Source organism: Centroberyx affinis, unplaced genomic scaffold, assembly GCF_046629955.1.
Source record: "Centroberyx affinis isolate AG114_WGS23_722 - 3 ecotype Tasmania unplaced genomic scaffold, CSIRO-AGI_Caff_v1 ptg000659l_1, whole genome shotgun sequence".
Taxonomy (NCBI): Eukaryota; Metazoa; Chordata; class Actinopteri; order Beryciformes; family Berycidae; genus Centroberyx; species Centroberyx affinis.
Genome location: NW_027279285.1, coordinates 68665 through 95352, shown reverse-complemented (window position 1 = coordinate 95352; position 26688 = coordinate 68665). Strand labels below are relative to the sequence as shown.

Sequence of the window (26688 nt, the reverse complement as noted above, 5' to 3'; positions counted from 1 at the left end):
GTACCAATACAGCATTCAAATATTCACAAATAAGGCTTAATGACAAATATATCTAATGAAGATGACCTTGAGTTTGAGTGTTGGCAAATGTTTCAAGACATACTGTATATACTAGATAATATTAATGTCATTGTTGACATTGTCGTTGTTATCATCATCATGAGCATCACCATCATCTTTCTCAAGCATCTCTCTTATTCATCTACCTTCACTATGTAGCAGACCCCAGATAAGAAATCTATAAATAAATGTTACGCATGATAGATGTTTTATTTATTTAGATTTAGTACTGTTTAACTGCTGAAATGTGTAATATACAGTATACTTTGCTTTCTGTACAAGTGCATGTTTTATAGACCGAGAACTCTGCATGTAAACTTGTGGTATTAAGTGTCTTAAGGTATTAAGACGCTCTACTTGCCCCAGCATTTTTATTTGTATACATAAAGGGTAATTGTTAAGGGTGTAGGAGAACATTAGTCAGGATTTGAATGTGCTGTATTTGTTTGTTCCAGAGACTCCCTTTAATGTGCATTCACCACCACATGCCTAACCTCAGCCTGGCTTTAACCTGTCAGTTTTAACCACATACTGTAAAAAAGCCTAACTAACCCTAACCCTAACCCTAACCCTAAAAATTAACCTGGGTGCAGTAGAGAACAAGGGTTGAATGCCCAGACAAGGGGGTTCTTCTCGAAGTTCTCTTCTCCCCTGAGGAGTAATAAAATAAATAAATAATAACTTATGTGGAGTGGAGAACAAGGAGGCCAGACAAGGCACACGAGTTGAATGCCCAGACAAGGGGGTTCTTCTTGAAGGGCTTCTCTCCCCAGATAAATAAGAACACTAGCTAAAACAACTGGTTTCATCAAAATAAAAACAATAAAATTAACTTGGGTGCAGTAGAGAACAAGGGTTGAATGCCCAGACAAAGGGGGTTCTTCTCGAAGTTCTCTTCTCCCCTGAGGAGTAATAAAATAAATAAATAATAACTTAGGTGGAGTGGAGAACAAGGAGGCCAGACAAGGCGTGAGAGTTGAACGCCCAGACAAGGGGGTTCTTCTCTCCCCTGAGTTTTAATCTAATAAATAACACTACTACTTCCTACTTCCAAAGCAACTGGAGCAAGGTGCAATCGATTTATGGTGGATGGCCAGTGCTAAGCTGGATAGCTCTGGTAAAAAGCCCCTCTGTTCTGTGAAACAGTTGTGGTCAGAGCTCTGGGTAAACATCTACACACAACCAACCTAACCCTAACCCTAACCCCAGACCCTCCTAATGCCCTAATGAGGTCCAGAGAGCAGTCCTTCAAACCAGTTTCTAAAATATGTTTTAGAGTAAAGAGTTTTTTATTCTTGTGGGGGCATTTAGCTCAGTGATATCAAAAAATAGATATCATACACACAAACACACTGACATTTTACCTGCAGGGATCAGTAACTGAACAATTATGCTCTTTTCAATCCCTCAAAATTCACTGTTATATGAGACACTTTTTTGTCGGTTCTCCAGAAACTAACCGTATGAATATGACACTTGGCCTCCTGAAGTAGGGTTAGGGTTAGGGTTAGTAGTCTTTGATAGCCACTCAACTTCTCAATCTTGTTTGGAAAATGTGAGAATGATCATTAAAAGTCAGGGATTATGCAAAGATGACTTTGCTGTTTGCTCGTTTGTTTCTATAGAGAAACAATGTGTTTTACTTGTGTGTCCCTTTTCATAAAGGTGCATGGTACGTTGTGATTAGTGTGACCTTCTGTTCTTAGATTGGGTCGAGATACATCACAACACTGGAGAAAGTCAGACTAACGACAGCATGGTGAAACAAACCCGTCTCAAGTTTCTGCCTCTCTCTCCAAGGTGATCCTTGTTTGTTTTTTGGGAGGCATATTTATGTCACGATCACACAGACTTCATCAGATGCCAGAAAATCCTGCAGACGGCATCACACTGTGTCTTTAATCCACAGACAGCAGAAAGATGCAGAATTGTTGTTAGATTGCTGGAGGTTAGAGGCTGTCTAATGCTTTGAGGACAAACTAAACTTTATCTGTTATTAAAGTACGAGCGAATCTCTTGATTTGATCATGAAGTTGTTTTGGTGTCACGCTGGTGTCTGATACAGGCCATGTCAATCATTCTAAACATCTGCTGTATTTGAAAAGAGCTACTGTTGTGTTGTAAGTGTATGGAAATTCTGTTGTCAATATCTTCATATCTGTACAAACATTCAAGTCATTTAAACTCATAGATATGTAATTTTTATCCAACAGTAGCCGTGTGTTATTAAATTTGCTACATTGTTAAAGTAGTCAGTGTTATTTGCTAATGTTTTATCACCACTATAACGTAGAAAAACTGACAATTTTAAGTGGCTGATAGAAATCTATGATATGAATATCAGTCCACTATTAGAGATTCAATGAAGGCTACTTCTATGAGTGTTTTTCAAAACTTTAATTAGATATGCTGGTTAAAATAGTTAATTCATTTTTGAGTATTTTGATCAAGTCACACTACAAAGCTAAAGCTACCATATGTTTCCAAAAACTTAAGTATGCTTGGGTATGTTGAAAAAAGACACTATTATTGTCAAGTGTTATAGGAGTAATGTGAGAGTGATTTTTTCCTATGCATTTGATTGTTGCCGGTTGCTTGGCTGAATTCAAATGAAGCCAGTGTGTCACTCACATCAATAATGACACGGGCAGACTTTCAAACCCTTGCAGAGACACGAGATCCACATACTGTGCTGCTTTTTTTTTTTTTTATAAGTAATAGATCAGTCTATATGTGATAGATCAGTAGCTGAAGGGTTTTGACTAGACAATTCACATTTTTTACATAATCACATTACGTGATTTTGGTAGATAAGGTTTTCACTTGGCCGTTGGACTTGGCCTTGTTGCTCTTAGTCTGACATAATTACCTCTGCCAGCTGCCAGAGCTCGACAGGGTTGATTGGTTTGCGCCCCATTCTGTCTGTCTGTTAGCAAAATCTCTCAAAAAGTAATTTCAGTCTGCCAACTCACGTAAACAGATTACTGAGAATGAATACAAATATATATACAGAGTTTAGTATGGTGTCTAGGCTCTGATCCTGTCACTCCCTGCAAGCATACACCTAGCTAGCCTAAGAGAGTAGGGAGTGACAATAAGGAACTTCCCCCCCGGGGGGAGACCTAGAATCAGAGCCTACAGGTGGATGCTGGGGTGGAGGTGGGGATGATGAAATGATGTATGGTTAGCAGCAGCAATACTGAGCAGCAGTAACCAGCAGTCTGGGCAGCGTAACAGCAGCATGGCAATGTGAAAGTGTGTTAGCAGGTGCAGGGAGCTTAAATAGAGAGAATATTGAGAGGGGGGCACTTGATAAGAGTTGTATGAGTAGTGTGTGTATCACATGACTGCAGCGCGACTCGAGTTGTCTGCCTGAACTAGCTTCGCAGGCTTCGCTTCATGAATGGATTTGCACGAAACTTTGTGAAAAGGTTGATCATGGGGCAAGGGAGAACTGATTATCTTTTCATACCAATTAAGGGGGCGTGGCGGTGGGCGTGGCTTCTCAAAAAAAGGCATATAACTTGCGAACGGATTCACGTAACACCGTCAAACTTTGTGTGCCTATTAGCAAACATAAGAAGAGGCAAACCCTCCATTATTGGCCCGATCAAACAACATCGGGGCACTGGAGAGCTCATTTAGACATAATCACCCTGCCAATTTTCCAAAACTTGGGCCAGTGGTAGAAGGGGCAGCCCAAATGGAAACTGAACAAATATAGTGCTAATTGGCCATGTGGTGTTGTGATAAACGGCTAAATGCTTAAAAGTGGCTAGAATTTGAACAGGCAGATCTCATGTCCCATTTTGTGTGCATGGCCTGATGTGAAATAAGTTGGTATCGGGGCATGGAGGAAATTATTAACTTTTGGTGAAAATCCAACGTGGAACTGGCATATATTGACAACTGCATAGCGTTGGCAGACATATGTGCTCTACTGAGTGCCAACTTATGTATGTATAATTTACTCTACACTTTAATCATAATTCTTCTTCTTAAAAAATCCAGCAATAAGTGTGTGCCATTTGAAAATTAGGAAAATATGATACACTGAAACTGTAGGCTGAGTGTATCATATATACATACACCTTGTATCCCTGTGTGTGTGTGTGGTGTGTGTGTGTGTGTGTGTGTGTGTGTGTGTTAGGTTGTGTGTCTGAAGGAGTCAGCTCCTCTCCCTCTACATGTACACATGTGGCTCAGGAGTCACATTGACATCACTGAGGCACATCGCTAATGACATGTTTTGAATATCAGATTTGCCTTTTCCCTCTGCACATGCAAACTACCGGCTGTAATTGTTAGGTTCTTTTCTGCTCTGCCTTAGTCAAAATATTGATTTGCATTTTAATAGATGCCAATGACTGAAAACGTGGCACGCAGAATATAAGCATGTAATCATAGAATAAAGATTTTTTTTTATTGGAATGTTTAATTCCATTCATTTTTTTCAATCTTCCTTGACATTTACTTCTTATAACATGATAAGTGATTTTTATTCAATTTTGAGAATGACTATCAAGTTCAACTGTCTATTTTAACACAAGCTGATTTAATTTATTGCCTTGGGTGGAGATTAAACCAAGAATAGTCAGCTTGCAATAAATCACATTTTAGTTAATTAGATTTACTTGGATCAAGAGACAAATGCTTTGCATGGTGGGATGTGTCCATTCTCTTTCACAACGTGTTTCGTTGCACAGCTAAAAGCAGCAACAGGCATATTTAGTTTTACTAGTGCTTTTTATATTATACGTTACTTAGGACAATTAACATAGTTGACAGCAGGGGTGACTACTCTTTTTAGATAGATATTCTATATAGAGTGGACAAAGAGATATTATGAACTAGTTGGTTTATAGCTCTAGGATATTACATGAATACCAAATGCTGTATTCAGCGTGTCTTATAGCATACAATCCTGCACTGTACTGTATAGCAGTTTCTTGGTATAGAGCTCCCTCGTGATTTAAACACAAACACCAGATTCAATCCCTCTGCTGTATGAATCCACTTAAAGCTTGTTAAAAAATTTTATGCTACACACAGTTCCTCTAATTTGCATGCAACTCCTTAAACTGCTGGTCAGTTCCTTTTGACTGATGTGTGTGTGTGTGTGTGTGTGTGTGTGTGTGTGTGTGTGTGTGTGTTCATGCACAGTGCTTAGCAGCTACAGATTGCATTCCTGAGTACAGCTATGTGTTTTACAAGATGTGGAAAAAGTATTTTACTATACTTAATTATGATTTGTGATTTATGTATGTGTAGTTCCAAAGTTTTCACATATAAATCTCCAGCTAAATTGAAGACAAGACAGCCAAACACTAAAAATATTGTCAACAATCACAGTTTATGAGGCACACAGGTATTACTAACAGAGAAAGCAGGCTATTTACACATGCAGTACTTTATGAAAACAACCAGTTGCTCAAAAGAGAAGCTAAAATACGTTTACCATTGATGTAAAAAAGTGTTTCATAATAAACAGTTTTATAGAGGAGATAAAGGCAGTCTTGGGAATGCTGACCCTTTTTTTTTTTTTTGCAGGTATTTGACGGCAGTGCTCCACACGAGAGATTGAGTTTACCGGCCTGGCAACTTAAAACCTCTGAGTCTGTTTTTCTGATTTCCTCAATAAAAAATGATACTGCTGCGGTTCAGCATTCCCAAAGACGCAGTGGTAACAGTCAGTAAAAAAAGATCAGCATTTGTAAGAAACTGTACAATAATGTTTTCATGATGAAAGTCACAACACAACCAGAAAAATAGAAATGCACCTGGTAGCCTATCCCAATGGATAAGCAGTGATAAAAGGTAACATGGTTCACTGATTCCTTAAGCTAGCAGTCTACATCCAGCATTTAGGGAAACATAGTTTGTATTGACATTTACACATTAAAATAGCTTGCTAGCATTATTTGCATTCCTCAGTAAAACGAATCGACATGCTAGCTGCTTGCTAGCTAACCACTTTGTGGGTTGCTTCTGAAGGTTTCTGAAAAATGCTAAAAATGCTTACAAGCCGTTTTTAGCTAAACTGAGGAATAAATGTATTTTTTCCTGCAATGTGAGAAGTGTCTGGTGAAAAAAACAACTTAAATTCATACTGTCTAGGTATCCCTTTAAGACATCTCTTTATTGCTCATCTCACACTTTGTCTTTAATTTGTCTTATCTGAGGTTTAGGCAAACAGGGAGGCTACAAAAGCAAACAGTTCCTCGATCACATGGAAAAATCAATCAAGCACTGAAGGTCCTTTTTACAATAGTATTACAAAACTGGTCTCCTTTTCAACTGCCTGCTTTCATTGGTTTCATTGCACCACACTTGTGGATTACAACAATAGAGCTACTGTGCTTTTTCATCAGGGATCAACAGCACATACTTGACATTACTTTGGTGATTTGTTCTTGTCCTTTTTTCTGCAATGATTGTTACTACTAGACTGCAGCGGGGGCAGCTAACAAATCAGCAGCCAGCGCCCTGCTGACCAGCCTCTGTCCCAAACACAGCGCACACGCTCCTCGCCACCGCCAAAACACCAGCGGAGGCCAGCGATCCCAAACTCTTCACATTACAGGCATTGTCGTTATCGTCATCATAGTCATCAGCTTCATCATCGTCATCATCGTCCCAAGGGGTATAGATAGGGTGGGGGGAAGGGAGGGTGGAAGAGAATCTAGTCGGGATTCATGTCGAATGTGTGACAGTGTGTGGACAATCTCTGAGGCAGTGGAGGCGGTTGGGGTTGAGTGGGTCCCAGTGGGTGATGGGGGAACAGGAGGCGGAGGGGCAGAGAGGGGGGGTGTCAAGGTTTCCTTCACATCTCCGTGTCGGCCACAGGGGTCTGGTTGGCAGAGTGTCCATTAGTGGAGGGCACAGGGTTGGTCCCATTTTCTGGTGGAGACTCTCCATTGACGGTGGGCTTGTCCAGCGGCTCCTGGGGCAGAGGGGCCACGGACACCAGGGTGTTGGCCTGGTTCTCCTCATCCACCTGGAAAGACTCGGCCTATGGAAAGGACACAGGTGACACTGAGATTAGATCTGAAATAGGATTAGATGTACATTTTAGGTTAGGTTTAATTCGTTTTCACACTTATAGTTTGTTTGCTTTGTTCTGAATCAGGGACTAATTTGTTACAATGTTGCCTTTACCCCTTGGGGTTTGGTTTCTTTGCACACTGCAATATTTATAAGCGGACAGAAAATTGTAAACAAACAGCATACACGAGCAAACTGGTCATAATTGGTCAGAATTTTTGTGCAGGAATTCAGCTTTTGCTGTGATTCTATGGTTTGTATACCAGAGAATCACAGAGAATTTGAATTTGAGAATTTGTTTCCTGTATGAACAGAATATCCAGTTTGACTGCGAATCAAGGCTGCATCAAAACAATGTGTTGCTGCATTTGATTCAACAAAGATGCGCTGTTTCCAGACGCCTCCATAGAAGGCACGCTCTGATGAGCGCCTACAGTGAGACATTCACCCACTAATTTCGGTGCCCCAGGGTCCGAAGTAAAGGCTCCAAACGAACTAGGTGTGAAAACACCCTTAGATTTACTCAGCAAACATGATGTTACTGTTCAAATATGAGGAGGCTCACTAACAAGAATGTGTTCGAATGGAAATTGAATTTGTTTTGTGGGCGTTGTTCCAAAAAAAGAACAGCAAATGCGTTCTTCGTTAACGTGGTTTATGGCTTTACAGCTGTATGTGCTCAGAAGGGTGTTAGTAAATAATTGTTTTACTGTAGGGAGTTTATCACATGACGCAAGGAAGATCTGTTCCTTGGCTGAGGATCCAATCAGTTTGGTGAGGAGCATTAGTCAGTCAATGAGAACGTTGAGGTTAATTTTTGATGCCTGTGACATAACCGTTAGCGACTGCTTTAAAAAACAACGCACCAAATGAAGGCAGTTCCATATGCTGTTGGGTGTGCCCCATATGAAAACTCTTTAAAAATGATGTCATGAGCTTTGTAAGAAAAGTAAAAAACTAAAACCATCTGTGGCCCCCTGGCAAGGGGCTGAAGTAGAAACAGCAGAGAGGACTTATGGCTGCATTGAGTCGGGGTGAATGTGAGTCAAGCACATCCTCCCTTGAGTGAAGAACTGGGTTAGATTTAGCCACAAGTTTGACCGCAAATTCATACAGAACATTTTTTTGTATAAATGTGTCACCTTGTACAATCTCCTCAGTGAACTGGATTTTGTAGGACCACAGCATTTTCTTAGTTCAACAAAGAGAGTTGCTTTGTCCCCAGTCCACAATACTCAAGCAAAGACAAAGAAGAATACAATATAGAGGAGAAATAGACACATAGGTCCAGGAGGGATATCTATTTTGCAGCCAGGGTCTCTACCATTACAGGATTGGTACAATTTGTCTACTCACCAACTTTATGACTGCAGATACATTTTACTCAAACTAGATGATGAATGTGAATGATGTCTGTGATGTCAAAACAACAGGCTTGTTCAAACTGTATCTCCATGCCTGTAGTTGTTGTGCTCTTTCTGTTTTCTGGAATATTCTCTAGGGATTTCTTGACACCTTCCTCTTAGAACTGGAGTTTCAACACCTACAGATTTTTGCGAAACATCGGCTTAGTTGGCAGTAACGCTGCGACACACACACCTCCACCAACCCACTCACCAGTCGGACTCCCTTGGAGTTCTTGCGGTGGGTCTTCAGGTAGTATCCAGCTACCAGCAGAGCGGCCAGCAGCAGGCCGGTCAGCAGCAGGGAGACCAGCACCAACTTAGAGTTCTTCCCCCAGCGAGGAACGGCCTCTTCCACATCAATCTGACGGGAACAAGAATGGAAACAGGTCCTCAAATTAACAACATGAGTGAAGTGTGAGTTTGAGATCACATTGTGTGTGTCTAGTCAAGTCACGTGTATATATAAAGTGCTGTTAAAACAAAAAACGGACAAATCAGCACAACACACTGTATGGACTGCAAAAGACACAAATACACATCAAAACAAGAGATAAGTTGCCTCTAGTGCCATCTGAAGATCTACAGTGGATATAATTGTTTTGATGGCAGAAGGAAATCTTTACATGGGGTTGCTGTTTATCGAGGCTGAAAGTTAGAAAACACAGACCAGCCCAAAGCTTCTATTTGCAGAGATGTGTCTACAGAGCAGGCAGTATTTCCTCTGCCACCAGCACAGAGTCAAGACACAATGATGCCATTGACCAGACTGTGGCCAGTATAATGACCAGTGAGCGGCTGGCTGAAACACCAGTTAGTATCTACTATAATAAGATATGTCAGTTGTATGGCAGGGAGGAAAGCAGATGTTTCTGATGGTGAAGAGACACAAGGGGGCGACAGAAGCAGGAGGTAACACCCATAACCGTAGCGTATTCCCACGGGGAAGACAAAATGGATTGCAGCTGACAAGTGAATTGTTTTGGGGATTTTTTGTTTGTCACACAGACTGTCATCCTGGCAGCTTGGAGTCTGTGGGAAAGCCTGTGTTCGTACTGAAACTGAAGGAGCGTTTTCTCCCTAGTTTATCTTTCTGTCTGGTAAGATCATGAGTCAAACCATCAATTTCATCATTAGCAGAATCCAGAGGATGCAACACATTACTATGGGATATGTACTGTAGGGTGTGGTCTGTATAGGCTCTTTGTAATGTATTGTTTGATTTACTATGTTGTGTCCCTTCTCCTTTTGGGAAGTGCAGGTCAATTTTTTACTTATCATTTTGCTTCAATTTCCTCACTGTGCTACAATAAAGACTCCTTTGTTGGTCAAGTCACATTGAGTACAAGCTGTAATGGCTTGGTCATGCCCATAGCAATGGAATTTTACCAAGTATAAACTGGGTTAAAACTAACCCAACCCATCATAAATTACAAAAAGTGTGTGTTTTTGACTGTATTGGTTTTAAGTGGTACTGTACCTTATCTTTGATGTTGTCGTTGTTGAACTTCTCAGCCATACCTGCAGGGTCAGCTGCAAACAACAACAAAAAAAGGTTTTGGTTTGTGTTTTTCCTTGCAGTTTTATTGATAGAGGAGAGGGGGTTAGGGTTATTAAAAATGAGGAATCCAAAACACTACAAAAACAGTTAAAAGGACTTTATTATATAGGCTGTTACTAATAGGTTAAAAACATTGACCAACATATTGCAAGACCATAAAGACTTGTGAATTATGTTTACAATGTCAGTTTGTCTATCTTTTTCATCTTGTTAATCTAGAATTACTAGTCCATACCCAGGGATGCGCGTGCCACAACTACGTGCAGACTTGCCACAAATGCGCATAAACAGTGTAAATTTTGGAAAATGGAAAAATCAGCTTCGTCAGTCCCTGCCTATGCCAATGCTCAATGCCCATGTGCAGTTTCAGATGGATTGGCCAACCCATTGAGGAGCAAAATGGATGCAGACAGACAGACAGACAGACGGACAGAGTTTTCCTCATTTTATAGTAGGATTACAAGGCTGTGACTAACCTTCTACATACTGTCCAGATACAAGGATTTCGTTAGAGTTGTCGTCCTGGAAGACATCCAGTTTACAGTCTTCCCCACACAGCTCTTGCAGAACACTAGCAATCTTGGACCTGGTTTCTTCCTGTCAGGGCACAAAAACAAAGGACAATTAATAGTAATTGGAGCATTTACCATTTCAAAAGGATCTTTGGTTAATCTTCCTACTCATTATAATTAATCAACTTAAAGTCTGTCAACTTAACTATTGTGTACACAGTTGTTTACCAGTATGTCATCGCTGACTCAGCATGAATCTACTTGAGTCGACTAGTCATAGATCCATGGAAACAAACATTTATAGGGTAATCCCAAGCAATCATCTCCCTGCAAAATCACAATCCCCCACCTTCACTATCACCTTGAGTGTTTCTTTAACTCTCTCCCCCTCATCTCTCCTCCTCTGTCTCCTCATCCCTTAACTCAATAAATGATATCACAACCTTGCGTAGCTCTTCCCCCGGTGTAATTTGATCCAAACAAAGTCAGACGACTGCAGGAGCCCTTGATCCCAGTTCAGGAGTGGACAGCTGGCTTGCTTACAAGACTGCTTAGCTGTGAGCCAGGGAAAGTGACCTCCATCAAGACCTTGTGTAGCAGCTATTTAGCCTTCTTGTATGATCACTCTGGGCTTCTGTTTACGTGACATTTGGTCACAATATGGCACCAAAAAGGTTCAGAAACACTGCTACAGAGACGGTAGACGTGTGAGATATCATCAAGTCCGGCTTTATTTACTGCTCCATTACCCTTGCATACTGTATCTCAGATCAGATCAGAAGAAATGCAGACGCCAGGACAGCAAATTTAGCTGTGCAAGACAGTTCCTGCCCCGCACTGCAGCGATCCACTCCTCACACAACATCGACTTCCAACCCTGCAGCCCCTCGGCCTTTCAATCCTCCACACCTCCACATAGCTGTGATTCCTGTTAACCTCAAAGCCACCACCCTGAGACACTGAGGACTCTTTTTGATTCTGTACACACACACACACACACACACACACACACATTACCGCCTCTATACATCACACATTCTACAGCAGCAGTGGGCCCCCACCCTTTTGCACCAAAGCTTTCAACACATTCTCCCCTCCCCGGCCCTCACAACTCCTCTAACGCACTGACTGAGATGCAACAGAAATCTCTTGGACTTTCCGTCTCACCTGGTAGGCAGAAGTCAAGAAGGGAGGGCTACTGTGTTTCACTGGCCTTCCTTGTTTCAGGGGCATCAGAGACGTAAAAGTCGCTGCCTTTTAATAAGGGAGAATTTCCTGCTGAGCTCATGTGTAGTGAGCTGATGGCAAATCTAAACCATTCTAGAAACTATTTTCCTTTCTACTGCTGCGTGTGAGAGAGAGAGAGAGAGAGAGAGAGAGAGAGAGAGAGAGAGAGACCCCTCTAAGCTTCTTTACCGCCTTCTCTGTTTTGTATTTATTGTAAATACCTCTGAATTTTTTATCTTTCAGCTGCCTTTGCATGAACCAGATTTTGTTTTCTGTCCCACGAACGGATTTCTGTTCTATATCACGCATAAGCAGGCAAAGAAGAAACAGGCAGAAGTTGGCGTTGTCTGAACTTACACAGTTGGAGGAGGCCTTGAGTTTCAGACTGACGGCATCTTTGTCTTGGACAGCCTCTTTGGTGACACACATGACATCAGACTGTGGGACAGACAGTGGGGAAAAACCACATTAGTCATCCCATGACTCCTGCTCCACAGAGCTAGACTCATGACTGTGGCATGGCATCAACTGATTTGTACAGAATAGTGAACAGCTTGTTGCCAATGTATCTAACATGTAATGGTATATGCCATTTGGTGGAAACGTTTAGCCAAGTGCCTCTGACTGGGGACTTTGGCCCTCTTTTAAACATGTTCTTTGATGATTATTTCAAACAATGTTAGTGAAAATATGTATGTGTACCTGTAGTATTTGTGCTTTGGATTATAATAAAAATGAGTTTGAGCTTTTGATACACATCGCAGAAAAGCTGAAGGAAATCAGTGCTTCCCGCTGATTTTCGGATCAGCTCAATTATTCATAAGCTACAAAATTGACTTGGATTTGGCTGTAAGCACATTCCGTCAGAACTTCTTATAAATGAGACCCCTGGAGATGATGCTCTCAGTAGTGGGGAAATGAATCCTCATTTTCTCATGTACAAAATGTTACCACTCTTCCTTCTCCCTCTGAGAGGAATTATTAGCGAATAGTAGTAGACCTAGGCCTGGAATGAGTTTAATTCCAAAATGAAATCTCCACCATTTGAAAGATTTGACACCTTACTCTGAAAAAGCTATACTGCTGACATGAAAATAAAACTATAAAATATTATTGAAGTTAGTAGTTATCCTGAGGTTTATAGAGGATGTAATCATCTTTTTTGTTTTTGATACTGAGGAATAAACATCAGCTGACATTTTTTTTCCACAATGAAGCCCTTCAGATATAGTTTGCACATTACAAACCATATATATCTACAGACAGTACGTTAATTCATGACAGACTGGGTGATTTGAAGGGAGTGCATTATCTCACCTTTGGTATCTCGGCGGGGCCGTCGCCCCTGGCGGGCTGAGGTGCCTGGGTCTCCGGCTCCACAACGATGATGGGTTCCAAAGTCAGCGTCTGAACCTCGAACAAACCTGCCTCCTCTGGGGCTGTGGGGCCGTCGTCCTCAGGCTCCTCCGCCTCTCCTGCCTCCTCTGGGGTGGGAGCTGCGGTGGTCTGGTCAGCAGGGTCCACAGAGTCGACAGTAGGGAAAACCAACACCTGGCCTTCTGGTTGATCGGTCTCTGAGAAGACAATTTAACTTAAATGGTTAGTTTGTTAGCTTTTAAAAGTGTACCCAACAGCTTTGGATATTTGCAGCAGAAGATGAGGATCTTTTTAACAAGATCAACTGGAAGTGAAAAAAAATAATTAAAATGGCTTTACTGCACTGGCAAGTTCTATATACAGATTGAAAAAGTAACTTTTCGGCGTCTTGCCTTCTTAGGGAGCTTATATGTAATATAGGCAGGCAGACAGACAGACAGACAGACAGACAGACAGATAGATAGATAGATAGATAGATAGATGGATAGATAATGTGCACAAACATTTTTCTTTATTTTTACAATTTTCCACACTTAAGAATAATAGTAAAGACATCATAACTATGAAATAACACAAATTGAATTATGCAGTAACCAAAAAAAGGTGTTCAACAAACTATTTTACTATCTTATATTTTAGATTCTTTAAAGTAGCTGCCCTTTGCCTTGATGGAAAGACAAAGGCTTTGGAAAGAAATTCAAACTTTTGACTGGTAGTGTATATATAGGTGAGGTTCTGTGTTTAACTGATGAAAAATTAGCATGAACTATACTGTACATGGACTAAACTGTATCTTATAAACTGCACTCCCCATTGCATCTTTGACCCATCTTTCTTAAACTGGTCTTCTCCTCACGCCGTCTACATCTCCCCTTTATGATCAAAGTGTGTGTAATCGATGAAATAAATAAATGATCATAGCTTTCACTTGGATTCATCTGGTCAGTCTATTTTGTGGCAAGTACACTCAGTGTATACTGTGGGCAATCAATCTGGAGTAGACCTAAACCATGCTTCTTGTAAACCAAATCTAAATGAAATGTGTCAGTGTTTCTTACCAGGAGCTTCGGTTGTCATTGGAACCATGTCTCCTCGTACGAATTCCACTGCTCTCAAATATGGCAGAGTCCCCGTGACGACCTCCAGCTCCTCCGCCACCACACCAGCTGTAAAACCAGAATCAGGGTTAGGGTCACTTCATTTGCCAAGTACACTAAATGTACAGGAATTTATCTTGGTGACATATCATATCAACAAATCATGTAGTAACATAATTCCATGCTGGCAGCCATGGTACAAGGATGACAGGACCTATAATTCCTATTGACAGAAACACATTAGGCAAGAGATCCTGTATGTAAGACTGATTAATATACTCTTGCATTATAAGGCTTGGTGGTAAGCTGCTGGTGTCTGCTGTACATAGTCCATCTGTCATTTTCTTTTTCAGTCATGCTTTTAACTTTTTCCTGATTTACCAATGTCTCAATTTGTAAATCTACACTAACTGGCATCACATGTGCAAAGACATCTATTGATCTTTGATAGTGATCTTCGCTTTGATATCTGATCGCTGATAGTGATCGTCTGGCTTACCCATCCCTGGGGAAGCAGTTTCATTGGCTGCGGATGTGCTACAGAATAAGATTTTTGCAGTGGGGTGGTGCAATCACTCACTAATAGGCTCCTCCCATCGCCTGACCTTAAATCAATTAGGACTCAGCACTGAGGAACTGGCTGTAATTAATAACCCAGTGGTGGGCTAATTCCCTGCACAGCCTGAGCAAATAAACTCTCCCTCAGTCTAAGTCCTGGTCCCGCCAGCCAAAGCTCTGACCTCTTGTACCGTCCCGCTGGGACGGGTGCTATGAGCTCTGCAGGGAAATCTGTCAGCTAATGGCAGACATAATGTGAGCTATGCAACAGAACAGGGCCAAATAGTATTTGCAAATCCTCTGTTCTTTTTTTTTTTTTTTTTAGATCATTATTGTGAACGTGCTGTACCAGAAGGGTGGGGTTCACTGCATCAGGACAATTCTGATAGTTTCAGGTATGTTGTCAGTCACAGAGAAGAGCAGGCTACTAATTCAACTTCCAAATACATGCCTGTGATTGTGTAACTGTTTGCTACTCACACACTAATGTTTTATGTGTCACACTCCACACATCTGGCATTAATGAACATGTTAAATTGATACGCAGGCTAAAGCAAACACTGACAATGATTTGCAAATACTGTTTGACCCAGGTCTGCTCTGCCAGCAGATGGGCTTGCGAGTGAACTTTTGTGACCTTTAACTGATACGTTTACAGTGTTAAAGCTACACTAGGCAACTTTACATCTTGGTGGCTCCAAATGGCAGTGAGAGCTAGTTATCTGAAAAATTTGAACTTCAATATCCAGAAATCCTGTAACTTGATATCAGTAAACTGCAACAGCACGCTCATGTTTACAAACCTGGACAGTCTGTGATTGCTTTATTCCAAAGGAATGACAAAAGGGATGAGAGAGGGAAAATATCTAATGTTAGTGAGTCCATCTTTCTCTGGATGGAGCACCTGCTTGCTTTTTGATTACACTATTAAGCTTGATGGGGGAGATGACGGCAGAGAAGTGTCCATACCCGATGCCAGAATTTAATTTGGGCAAATATGATAGATCTACAGTGTCTCAATTAGGGGGAATGGGACGCTCTTCTCAGTTGCAGACCCACTTTTTGATTTAGTGTAGCTTTAAAGTCTTTGTATGAGCATCAGCTACTTAGGAGGATCATGAGGTAATTCCTACATCTTGAGCTCAGTAAGAAATATCATTCATCCTTATTTAATAAACTGGTAATGTGAGGTAGTAGCTCATAGCTCAAATGGTCTGGATTTTTTCCCCCAGTGCACTAGCCCAACATCAATTATCACCCTAATGGATGAACTCATGCAGTGTGAGAGCTCTTGGGTATACACATATTGTTGTGAGATAGAAGTCCCCCGTGGCCTCTGTAGTGATAGGGGGTTAGGTAATGGATCTTATTGCAGTAGATAACATATTTTCTCAGACCCACAGATGACCACGTCATGAAGTTATGTGCTTTGATATGCAATCTATCTTGCGCTCAGCTTTTTCAAAAGATCCTGCGGTTTTAGTGACTCACTGTAAGGTACCATTAGGATGCACAAAATAAATGTGGGTGAATAAGTCCCTGAAACATAATAATGTGGGTGAAATGATTTTCCATCTAGCCCTCTAGCCTGTTAAACAGTTGAAAGCACTGATTAAATGTACTGCTTAAAGGTGCCAGGTAATGATGCTATTGAAAACATCACTTTTTCCAAAATAGTAAATTTTGAATTATGTAATAGGCCATTATGCCATTTTCCATTAGGAAATCCTATGATTTTTGAGTACGAGTCCTTGATAAATTACAGCACTAAATCAGCCTCTGATAGGATATTTTGCATTATTTATGCGTACTTCTACTAAGCTACTTACAGCAAGTTATTTCACCTGCAAAGTGGTAAAAACCCAGATAACTAGCAGGACACATTTGATCTCCTATGCTAATTTTAAAATATGTTACCACAACCTGTAGTCATCAAGTTAATGACCCTGACTTCTTTATTGCTTCGATTTGCTCATGTCAAATGGCAATGGAATGATCCAGAAGCCAAACCAGAATACCCAGCATGCATTCACTTTACCCAGATCTCTCTCTCTCTCTCTCTCTCTCTCTCTCTCTCAGCAGCATTACCTCACTCTCAAAACATTCCCATAATACTATACCTCTGCAGATCTCATTACTCCTCACTCTTTCACTCCTCACTCATGTCGCTCCCCATTGGTTGCCAGATTAAGTTTGTTATTGTTCTCAAATTAAAGGCCTACTCTGCATTTGCAGTATGCGGCCCTCTGTTGAACTATTTTTTGCCCCATTACTACTTTGTTTACATAATGAGTCATGATTGAAGATTTTATTTTTTCCATTTTGAATTCCATTGTCTGAGCTTGTATTCTATGACTGATAGTATGACCACAAAACATGAGCTTTGAATGTATTTTGAGATTTGTTTACTTCTGTAATGTTTGTTAACATTGGAGTAAAACAGACTTGTATTTTGTGTTATGATGCGTTAAGGAAGTTCTGAAAAGCTTACTTTTTATTTATGATTCAAACTCTTCAAGAATATATTTGAATATACTTTACAGAGGCACAATCTAAAATAAATGCTTGTGGCACAACTGGGCAGGGAAGGTGGACAAGATACTTTCCCCTCAGTTTCATTCTTTCATTTTTATTTGCTGTCTGTCTGGGTATGTTTCTCTGGCTGCTACTCAATCCTGTAAATTATCATCACAGTTTATATATTCATAATAGTGATCTTGTATAACTACATTACAGAGGTGGAATGCAACAAACTTCTAGGAGTAATCTCACTCCTACTTTTGAGTAAGCTGTTTTAGTCATAAATGTAGTTAGTACAATGGCATTCTGTATGCCACTTTCATTCAAAAGCACTTGAATTATTTTTCTTTTGCTTGATGAATTGCATAGAAAAGCCTTTTTCCTCCTTGCAAAAAATTTCAAGCAGTAAGAGAGCTTCTAAGTGAGTGAAAATATTTCAGCTCGTTGTCTCATCACGGTCTTCTCACCGGCTCCCTGGTCATCACTTGTGGTTTTCACACATAAAGCACAGATGCTCACACAGTGGTGGCATTGTGGCACATGTCCACTGATTTCCTTAGTTAAATCAGTGTGACAGACAGGTGCCACAAGTGTAGAGCAAACAGTGTGTGTGCCATGCTAGCAGGTGGGTCAATAGTCTCAAAGGAGGTCTTTTGGTATGCTTAGGGCTAGCAACTGTCCATCGCAGCTGTCCGTTATGTTTGTCTTGCCACGCAACTGCATAATTATTCTGGTTTCTCAACTACTGTCCTATTCTGTAATGTATCTACATACCCTTCTACATCTTGTCATTGGTTGAAATAAATGAGAACACACATCAGAGTCACTGATCTCGAGGCAGTTTTGCAGTTTCCCCACTAATGTCAAATTTAGAATAAAGGGTGAGAAATCTGTCTTCTAGTCATGCTCAAGGGCAACTTTACCGTGGAGCCAGAATGCTGCAGCAATTAATGCCTTTTCTCACTATTCTTGGCATGGTTTCTGTGGTTCAGTAATAGGGGCGTTGCCGTGGGCTTGGAGCAGTGACAGGTCAAGGACTCCCTAACCTTGTCTAAGTCTGTCTTCAGGCCGCTGCCCTCCAGCACCGAGCCTACAGCTGCGGTGTCTCAGCCATGTCTGGGTGGTCTGTCTGTTTACTCTACAGGACAGGATGAGGTTCAAAACGGGTGAGATGGTGGGGCATAAATCAACGTTTTTCATACAAATGCGGCACACAGGAGTGCCAGAGTGCAGAGGCTGAGGCATGCGGTTGTTACATCTCTGTGATCACCTTCCGTCATGGGGTGAGTAGTACAGGACCGGAATGTAAAACTCTCCGTCAGTAAATGAAAAGTCTAAAAAGTGTAAAGATTGTCTCTGTGGCTGAAGAGTATTTCAACTTTTCAATAACAGTTGGGGTTGGGTTGAGTCTCTGATGAGTGATCGGAAATGAGTTTGCACTTTCCTTAAAACAGTGAGAACCACAATCGCACTGACATTATTTGAACATTATGTTGCATGATTTCCTTGTTTATACAGTACAAGTATGAGGTTATGGATGAGTTTAATCTCAGGGATTAAGGGTGATTTTAACTTTTACTGGCCTTGCACTAATGATGTCATGGCACCAGTAGTGCTCTCGTAAAACCTGGCCGCCAGATTTTTGCAAGGCGAAACATACTTGTTTAGCTTCAGACACAATCGTGCAGAGCCTGTTGTTTAGCAACACTGCCAACGCAGCCCGTAAACCCTGTCCAGCTTTTTTCACTCTCTGACCAGCCATCGGTCATATATCACACGCAAACAAACTCTCCCGACAGGCCAGAGCCAAGTCTCAAATGGAATGAAACCTCACCATACAATTGCCTCCTTATGGCCAACATTTACAGTAACAACATGATATGAGTGACCACCGTTTATTGTTTTGTTTTGACTGGAGACTTGAGAGCTAAATAGATTTGAGTGCAGCTATTAATATAAATTTCACACAAACATTTGATTTATTGAGGACTGGTTACACAACAACCATCAATTCTCCCTGCGGTGCTAATTCTGATTTACCGCGTGGAGAGAGAGTGTGAGTGGCTTTTCTACTGCCGGGGACTTTGGGAGCGGTTTGCAGCCATGACCTGCACCTTTGTGCTGTAATTGATACAGTGGGGTCCTGTGGCGCTTGCTGCAGCCCTGCTCTCTGCGTGAGGTCAGTCCCATCAGCACACTTCCTGACAGGGTGACCTCTCAACCCATCACCGCCTCACTGCTTTCTGCCCTCTACCCTCCACTCGCTCTCTCCAGGGGCCACAGCTAAAGGTAATTCCCCATTGATTTACTACATCTTTCCACTAATACATACATCACAGACTCTTGACTTCCATGCACCCGTCACCGCCTACCACCACTAGATACACACACACACACACACTTTTGTCATTCCTTCATTTTTTGTGTCATGTTGTTAGAACATGGCCACGATGTGAGTCACCAGTCCCGCATCTCCCTGTCGCCGCACATATACCATCAACCTTCTAGCCGTCCTAATCCGCCCCGACTCCAGATGTTATTCAGCTTGGACCTTGACTTCCCTGCTCTCTCCGAGATTTTCCCACCAGATTCCTTTGAGTGACGGCTGCGGTCTGGATATCCTCCACCCCCCCCCATACCACACCCCCCATCTCTTGGGACTTCCGGATGGAGGAATGTGGCAGGCTTTAGAGGAGGACAAGCCGGCAGCTCCACGCCCTCTGTCTCCCTCCCTCAACCCTCCCTCTCCCCATCCCAGCCCTCCCTCCCCCCTTGCCCTTTCCTAGTCACGCACAGCTAATCCCAGGGATCTACAGAGGTGAGATGTAGGCTTCGGCCCGTCACACCTCCCACGCAATACAGTGTAATGCAAAGCAGCATGCCAGGAGCCATACCAGCTACCTTCTCTTCCATGGCCCCAGAATGCTATGTGGTTGTTGCATGGCTAGATCATCATCGTGTAAGCTCCATATAAATGCAGGCGTGCCGTCCGCATACCTTTGCATTCATGCATTCGCGCTTCTCATGATGACCACATGCCTAAAAACTCAAATAAAAACACACCGTAATTGGCCTTTGGTTCCAGTTCCTCTTAATTCAGCCAATCCTGGACAGAGGCATATTTTCGTAACTTTGGCATTGTCCACAATGTTTAAAATTTCAGGTGGTGTGCGTCCTTGTGCGCCACTCCCAAATGCAGCCAATGCACCCATTCCTCTTGGCAGCAATCACGTCACTGTGACTGTGCGCGCCCCATCGTGTTTGTTTCTGCATGAAGCATGAACCAGCCGTTAGACGTGTTAAATGGGAAGACCCTCCTTTGGCCTCCCGTCCCAGGCCCTCTGGGCTTCTGAAGAAGAAAACCCCTGTGCTACTTGTGCAGGAGGGACAAACCCAGCGGCTGTGGCCTCCTACCCCCGGGGCCCCTGCCCTTCTCTGCTTCTGAAGAGGGAAACCCTGTGCTGTGTCATAGGGCACAGGGAGGTGATAATGGTCTGCAGCCGTTAGTGGACCACCATGCCAAAACCCCAAAGCCTGAACCTCTAATAGGATCCTCCCTGCTGCATGCAGCATGCGATGGTTACCACATGACACAGTGTTTTCATAGGGGAGCAAGACACGCAAACTCCAAATCAAGCTGTCTCATTAATCTTAGAATTCCACAAATGAAATTAGCAGTGTTGGCAAAACCTTTTTCTGCTGGCAATGAAGCTAAATGTATACGTCCTGACTGAGTGCGTGAGAGTCCATCCAGCCAAGACAGCTTCTATAAACTCTCCCAAGACAAATCACCTCTTTTTTTGTATCAGGGATACATATGCTGGGATTGTTCCTCATACATCCTCCTACAGGATATGTGTGAATGCCTTGCTCCGTGAGGAATGAGTGGGGGGTTGTGGGAAGGGGCAACATGGAAGGGTGGTGTAGCATGTAAGACCCCACCACCATCTTTCCTCCCCTGTCTGACATAACACCCCTCTGACCCCCTCCTCTGCACTGCATCATCAGTGGTGAGGGGTTAACTCTTACTCAAGCGGGTGATCGCCACAGGGTCAACAACCACCAATATAAACCAAGTAGAAAACCATTAATTTTTCAGAGCTGTATAAAAGTATGTTTTTAATACCTTTTCTTGTAACTTACATCAATCTGATTTTATGCTTCCCATAAAGTATACTAATGGTGAGAAAACCGAATATAGTTGGGTTTACTATATCTTGGATTATCAGAGTATTTACAATGTACGATATACAGCACAAGCGCACCATGATTGAGTTTCTTGTGTAGTTACTATTGTTTTTACATGGTATTCATGTCTTGCTACTTTGGCGTTCCATCATAACATAACACAGCAGATTTGCCTAATACCACACCAGTGATTTGAGGACCACTTGTCATTATTTTATGAATGTGTTTCTAAGCAAGCAATAAGTGAATACCATGACATTAAAAAACTATGTTAGCAGTCGTTACAGCATAATTACAAACATAAAAACTAAATTATGCTGCCCTACAAAACCAATGAGGAGTACTGTGGACTGTGTGAGTAGTGAAACTGAGAAAAATTCCAGGAAACCTATTACTGGTACAGAAGTTGACTTAATTTAGTAGCATTCATGGGTATAATTTTTGTTGGTATGAAATCGTAACCCAAGTCTTAACCTTTGACTTTTAAAAAACACACAAAGTAGCTACCTCTCTATGCCTTTGTAGGGTAGTTTACAATACCCAAAATGCCATTCTCATAATGTTGTTGAGTGTTGCCTTGACAGTGACGGTTTTTGTGACTTAGGGTGTCCTACCGCACTTGAAGAATCTGAATTTGAGAGTTCGGAGGAATGTGACATTGGAGCCTAGTCCCTTAGGGTTAAAACATGCTCTGCAACTCTAGCCTCTTTGAAACAACAGACTCCTGACCCCGCTATCTTGACCCCACCCCACTCGCACCCCCACCCCCCTCACACCACCCCCCCTGCTTCTGTCACAGCGATTAATAGCAGAACCTGGCCCATTCTCTTCTCTTGGAAGAAAAGCAACTGGATCTCATGGTTTCAATCAGGCTCATGGAAGCAGCACTAACTTCACCCATCGCTGCCCAGCTGCAGCGCTCACCCAACCCAACCCCACCCTGAGGCCACTGCAGCTGCAGCTATCTACAGCGTGGTGCCTGGTTCTGGGGACCTCAATCAGGAAACATGACATCTGCTTTCAATTGTGAGTATTATATCCCCCCCACCCACCCACCGTCCTCCTCCCCTATTGTCCACTACAGTTTCACTGCTGTGTGCATTACCTTGACTGAGCCTGTCTGGGTTCAGAACATGCAGTTAGACTGTCAGCGGATCCTGTTGCAGATTGAGACTGATCTGGGCGTGAATAGCTGAAAGGCTCAGCGTTGATTTTGTCCAGAGAGAATCTGAAACATATCTTTCAAAACTCCGCCGGACTAATTACTTGCACGCCCCTCTAGGGGTGGTACTGAAAAACAACCTTGCCCCAGAATTTAATAGGCCATTAAGACGCTGAACTGGAGAGCACTTAGTCGACGGCCAAAGATTTGTTCTCTCCTTTTGAAACATCCATTACTTTCATTAATGTAAGATTTGCCATCTGATACTCAGGCACTGACTTCCCTTTCCCTCCAAAAACCTAATTTATAGATCAGGGCACAAAATTGACACTTTTTGGTTGTTTCAGCAAGCAACGTGTTTAGGCTATAGAACTTCAAGGCTTAATGTATCTCAATACACAGAGTAACCACTGTATATGTAGTGAAATATAAGTATTGAAGGCTGGAGAAAGTTCAAAGATAAAGCCGTTTGGAAAGAGCTGAGTGGAAAAGCAGCCTGCCTCTGATGAGGAGAGGACTAAAACTTTTCCCAACTGCATGAGGATCCTTTGATATGGAGGCTCAGTGTGTAGATATTTACTCGCCACCTCTGGCTCACTTGACTTTGGGCTTTGGCCTGGTGTCAAACCTTACTCTGTACTGTTTTCTCCATGAGAGGAATGAGGCCTCTGTTGTTTGACATTTTTCAGTGTGATTCTCCCGTACATCTGTTACTTCAGTGGATGCTACCAAAACAATGATTCACATAATTACAGGCTCTGGGGTTGGCAGCGAGGTTGGGCTGGGTTCTTTCCTTAACTAGAGAGCCTCCTAAAACCGCTATGCAGTACAGGCCAAGCATATATGATGAAAATGATTTGTTTACAAGTACAGTTCTCAGATATCTAAGATAAAACCTTCAGAACAAAAAAGCAAGCTAGGTAATACACTCCAATCATGCACTCAATCATGTCAGTGCTGACAAAGTAAAGCAAAACTCAGCATCTTTCTTTTCCTTTCCTTTTTTCAACAGAAGTCTATGCTTAAGCTCTCTCAACAGGGACCCCCCCCCCCCCCCCCCAGTTCAGCCTCCGTTACTACGACACCCCTCTGGGTTGTCTGGGTAACCGTTATGCTTATACTAACATCTGTGAATCCGCTCTGACCTCATCATCACAGTAAAGTTGTACAGTAGGCCTATCTCTCATCTACTTACATATTTCTGCCCATCGAGACAATCTGGGAATTGAACAAATGGTCTGAAAAGGACTTTGTTTGACTTAAGAGATAAATGCTAAATAAATAAATGCTAGATTCTGTAGTGGAAATATAGTTTGAAGTGGTGCAATTGGATTCTTCTTCCTTCTATTTCCCATCTGTGTGAGATCTGGTATCTGCTCCATTGCTCTTTGGCTGACGCATTCAGCGCAGCGGCAGTGTGTCACATGTTTTGAGTTGCCTTGTGTTTGCAACTTGTGATTTTGAGAGAAGATAAACATTGCGGCACGTACCTCGAGAGGTGGTGTACCTCCCTAAAGTGGAATATAATGTAGTTCTGCTGCCTCTGAATCACAATCTGTATAGGCTAGACTGGTGTCAACACAGTTTTATTTTCTAAAGCAGATCCAGCTGCCTCTCACTGCTGATGATCTCATTCACATAAGCTATATAACCCATGAAAAGACAGGAGGTTTGAATTAAGCAATCCAGTGTGATCATTCATTTCCCGCCACAACAGACGACACTGGCTGCAGTACTTGAGTTCAGGCTCCACTTTTCTGTCATCTTGGACTTGGTCTCGGCCTCATGCTTATTTTGAAAAGAACTTGTCTTAGTCTCGGCCATTATTGGATGTTGACTCGACTTTGCCCCGCATATCTATAAAATTTTCACAGATTTGTTTTTCTCCACCTGCGTTTATTTTCTCCCTGGCACTAAAAAAAAATTATGGGATTTCACCTGTGTATATTCTGTAATGGTCTATGCATTAATTAGACACATTCCTCTGCATTGAAAAGTTGGATGTGAAAGGGTTTAGTACAGAGCTCCCGCAGATAGATCCAAAAAACCCTTAAGCATTTTTTTTTTTTACATTTGAAAAGAAACGTACACCGTTTATTGCCTTTTTTGGTCTTCGTTTTGAGTAGGACTCAATTTGACTCAAACTCAACTGGAAGTGATTCTGGAATTGACTTGGACTCGACTAAGAGGGTCTGGACTACAGCCCTGTCTAATAGAAATAAATGAACAAAACACTTTCATCATGGTGATAATGGCAATAGTGAATGTCTGATATGAAGATGAATGATGCACTTATTGTTGCATTCCCAATCACAAGTGAATGGAAAGCACTGTGAAAAAATTTGGTGTTGTTATCAGAAACAAAGTTCAACCTTTACTGAAAGTTGAGTTGAGTTTGATTGCTTTAGTAGTTATAATAAGCTGATGTGAGGATAACATGGCGGTTGATTGTTTCAGATGGGAAAAACAATCAATAAATCAGGTTATCACAATCCAGATACAGATTTGATATACATTCCAACATGATTCTGAGCAACGTGAACTTCATCTTTACATGTTGTCTTTACACATAGTTTACACATAGCTTCGTCCCTGATGCCTCAGTAAAGCCGCCTTCCGTGTCAACATGACCGCATCTACAACCCACATAAACAACCGAGCTCCACACCCTCCATTCACACACTCACACACACACACACACACACCAACTGGACTCACGTTACCACCTGCTAAATATAAATACACACATGTCTCAAAGTCCTGGAAGATCACAGGAATCAGGTCAATGAAATAGCAAGCATAGCTCCAGAGGAAGGTCCCCATTCGCTCTGCAGAGGGGCAGAGTCTCTAGCACCGAATTGTTAATAGCAAGAAGGAAATTTATGGGACAAAGGAGAGTGCTCTATTTAGGGATGATAAGTTAGGTCGTAAGTTTGGGAAAGAGATCTCAAGTTCAAATAGTCTTCCCTATCTCCACACATAATTTAAAACCTTTCTCTCTAAAATGACCCCTTTGTTTGCCAAGGTATACTCCAAAGTAACGGTTCCTCCTCTCAGCAGCTTGGAGAAAAAAAAAAGCCCTCTCTTCCCAAAGCACTTTTCAAAACCTATAAAATCTCACACATTACTGGTTTGTTTTCAGGACAGAGAAAGTATGTTATCATTCCAGGGAGGATAAAGGTTGTAGGGTTAAAACCTGGATTCAACCCAAGGACCATTCAGACAAACGCCCCCCACCTCCACCCTACCCCACCCCACCCCACCCCCACCCTCCTGACCCTCCCCTCTCTCCCTGCAGATGGCCATGCTTTCTCTCTTTCTTTCTTTCTTCCTTTCTTTCTTTCTTTCTTTCTTAGAAGTTGACCCTCTGTGCAATAAGCGTTTTTTTTTACCTACCGTTTAAGAGTGAGGCGATGAGAAGCAAAGCAAAAGTCAACACTTTGCAGGGCCCGTTTGTTCTCTGTGTGGATGATGCTGCCATTCTCCTTCTGTGCGTTCACACGTCCGGCGGGTGTGAATGAGTGTGAGTGAGAGAGAGAGGGAGAGGAAAAAGAGAAAAGGGTGAAGCCAGTGGGCCAGAACAGTTTAGGGTTTCCTCTTACCCAGAGCGGGACAGGGTGGATAAAGCACCACTTGTGTTCTGTCGGTTTTTATATACCCCCCCCCCCCCCCCCACTCCTCCCCCCTCCCTTGCTGAGGCCCAACCCCACACCCCTTCTTTCACTGGTTACTTTAACCCTTCCTCTGTGCCCCCTCCCCTATAGGACAAGCAAGGCAGGAGGAGGGAAGGAGGAGAAAGGGGTCCTGTTGGTGTGTTGTGTATTTTCGAAAAAATTTTATGCACGACATTCTTCAAATACCTCTTGGTGTGGATACTTATATATAGACTTTAAATGTGCAGCGTCTATAGCTTGAATCCGCTGTGATTGGGCTACAGAGTGGCGTGGCTGATGTGTAGCCTGTTATAGCATTGCATAAA

At 42.2% G+C, this 26688-nt stretch overlaps 1 protein-coding gene across 1 annotated transcript; it reads right to left on the bottom strand.

The window, feature by feature from the left end:
• Window positions 1-5452: 5452 nt before the first annotated feature.
• On the bottom strand, window positions 5453-26301 carry LOC139643838 (hematopoietic progenitor cell antigen CD34). Its single transcript, XM_071519116.1, has 8 exons — window positions 26106-26301; window positions 14243-14350; window positions 13125-13381; window positions 12165-12245; window positions 10545-10665; window positions 9988-10040; window positions 8722-8871; window positions 5453-7072 (listed from the first exon to the last, which is right to left on the bottom strand). The coding sequence occupies exons 1-8, from the start codon at window positions 26188-26190 to the stop codon at window positions 6884-6886; spliced, it is 1044 nt and encodes a 347-aa protein (XP_071375217.1). The 5' UTR covers window positions 26191-26301; the 3' UTR covers window positions 5453-6883.
• Window positions 26302-26688: the final 387 nt, after the last annotated feature.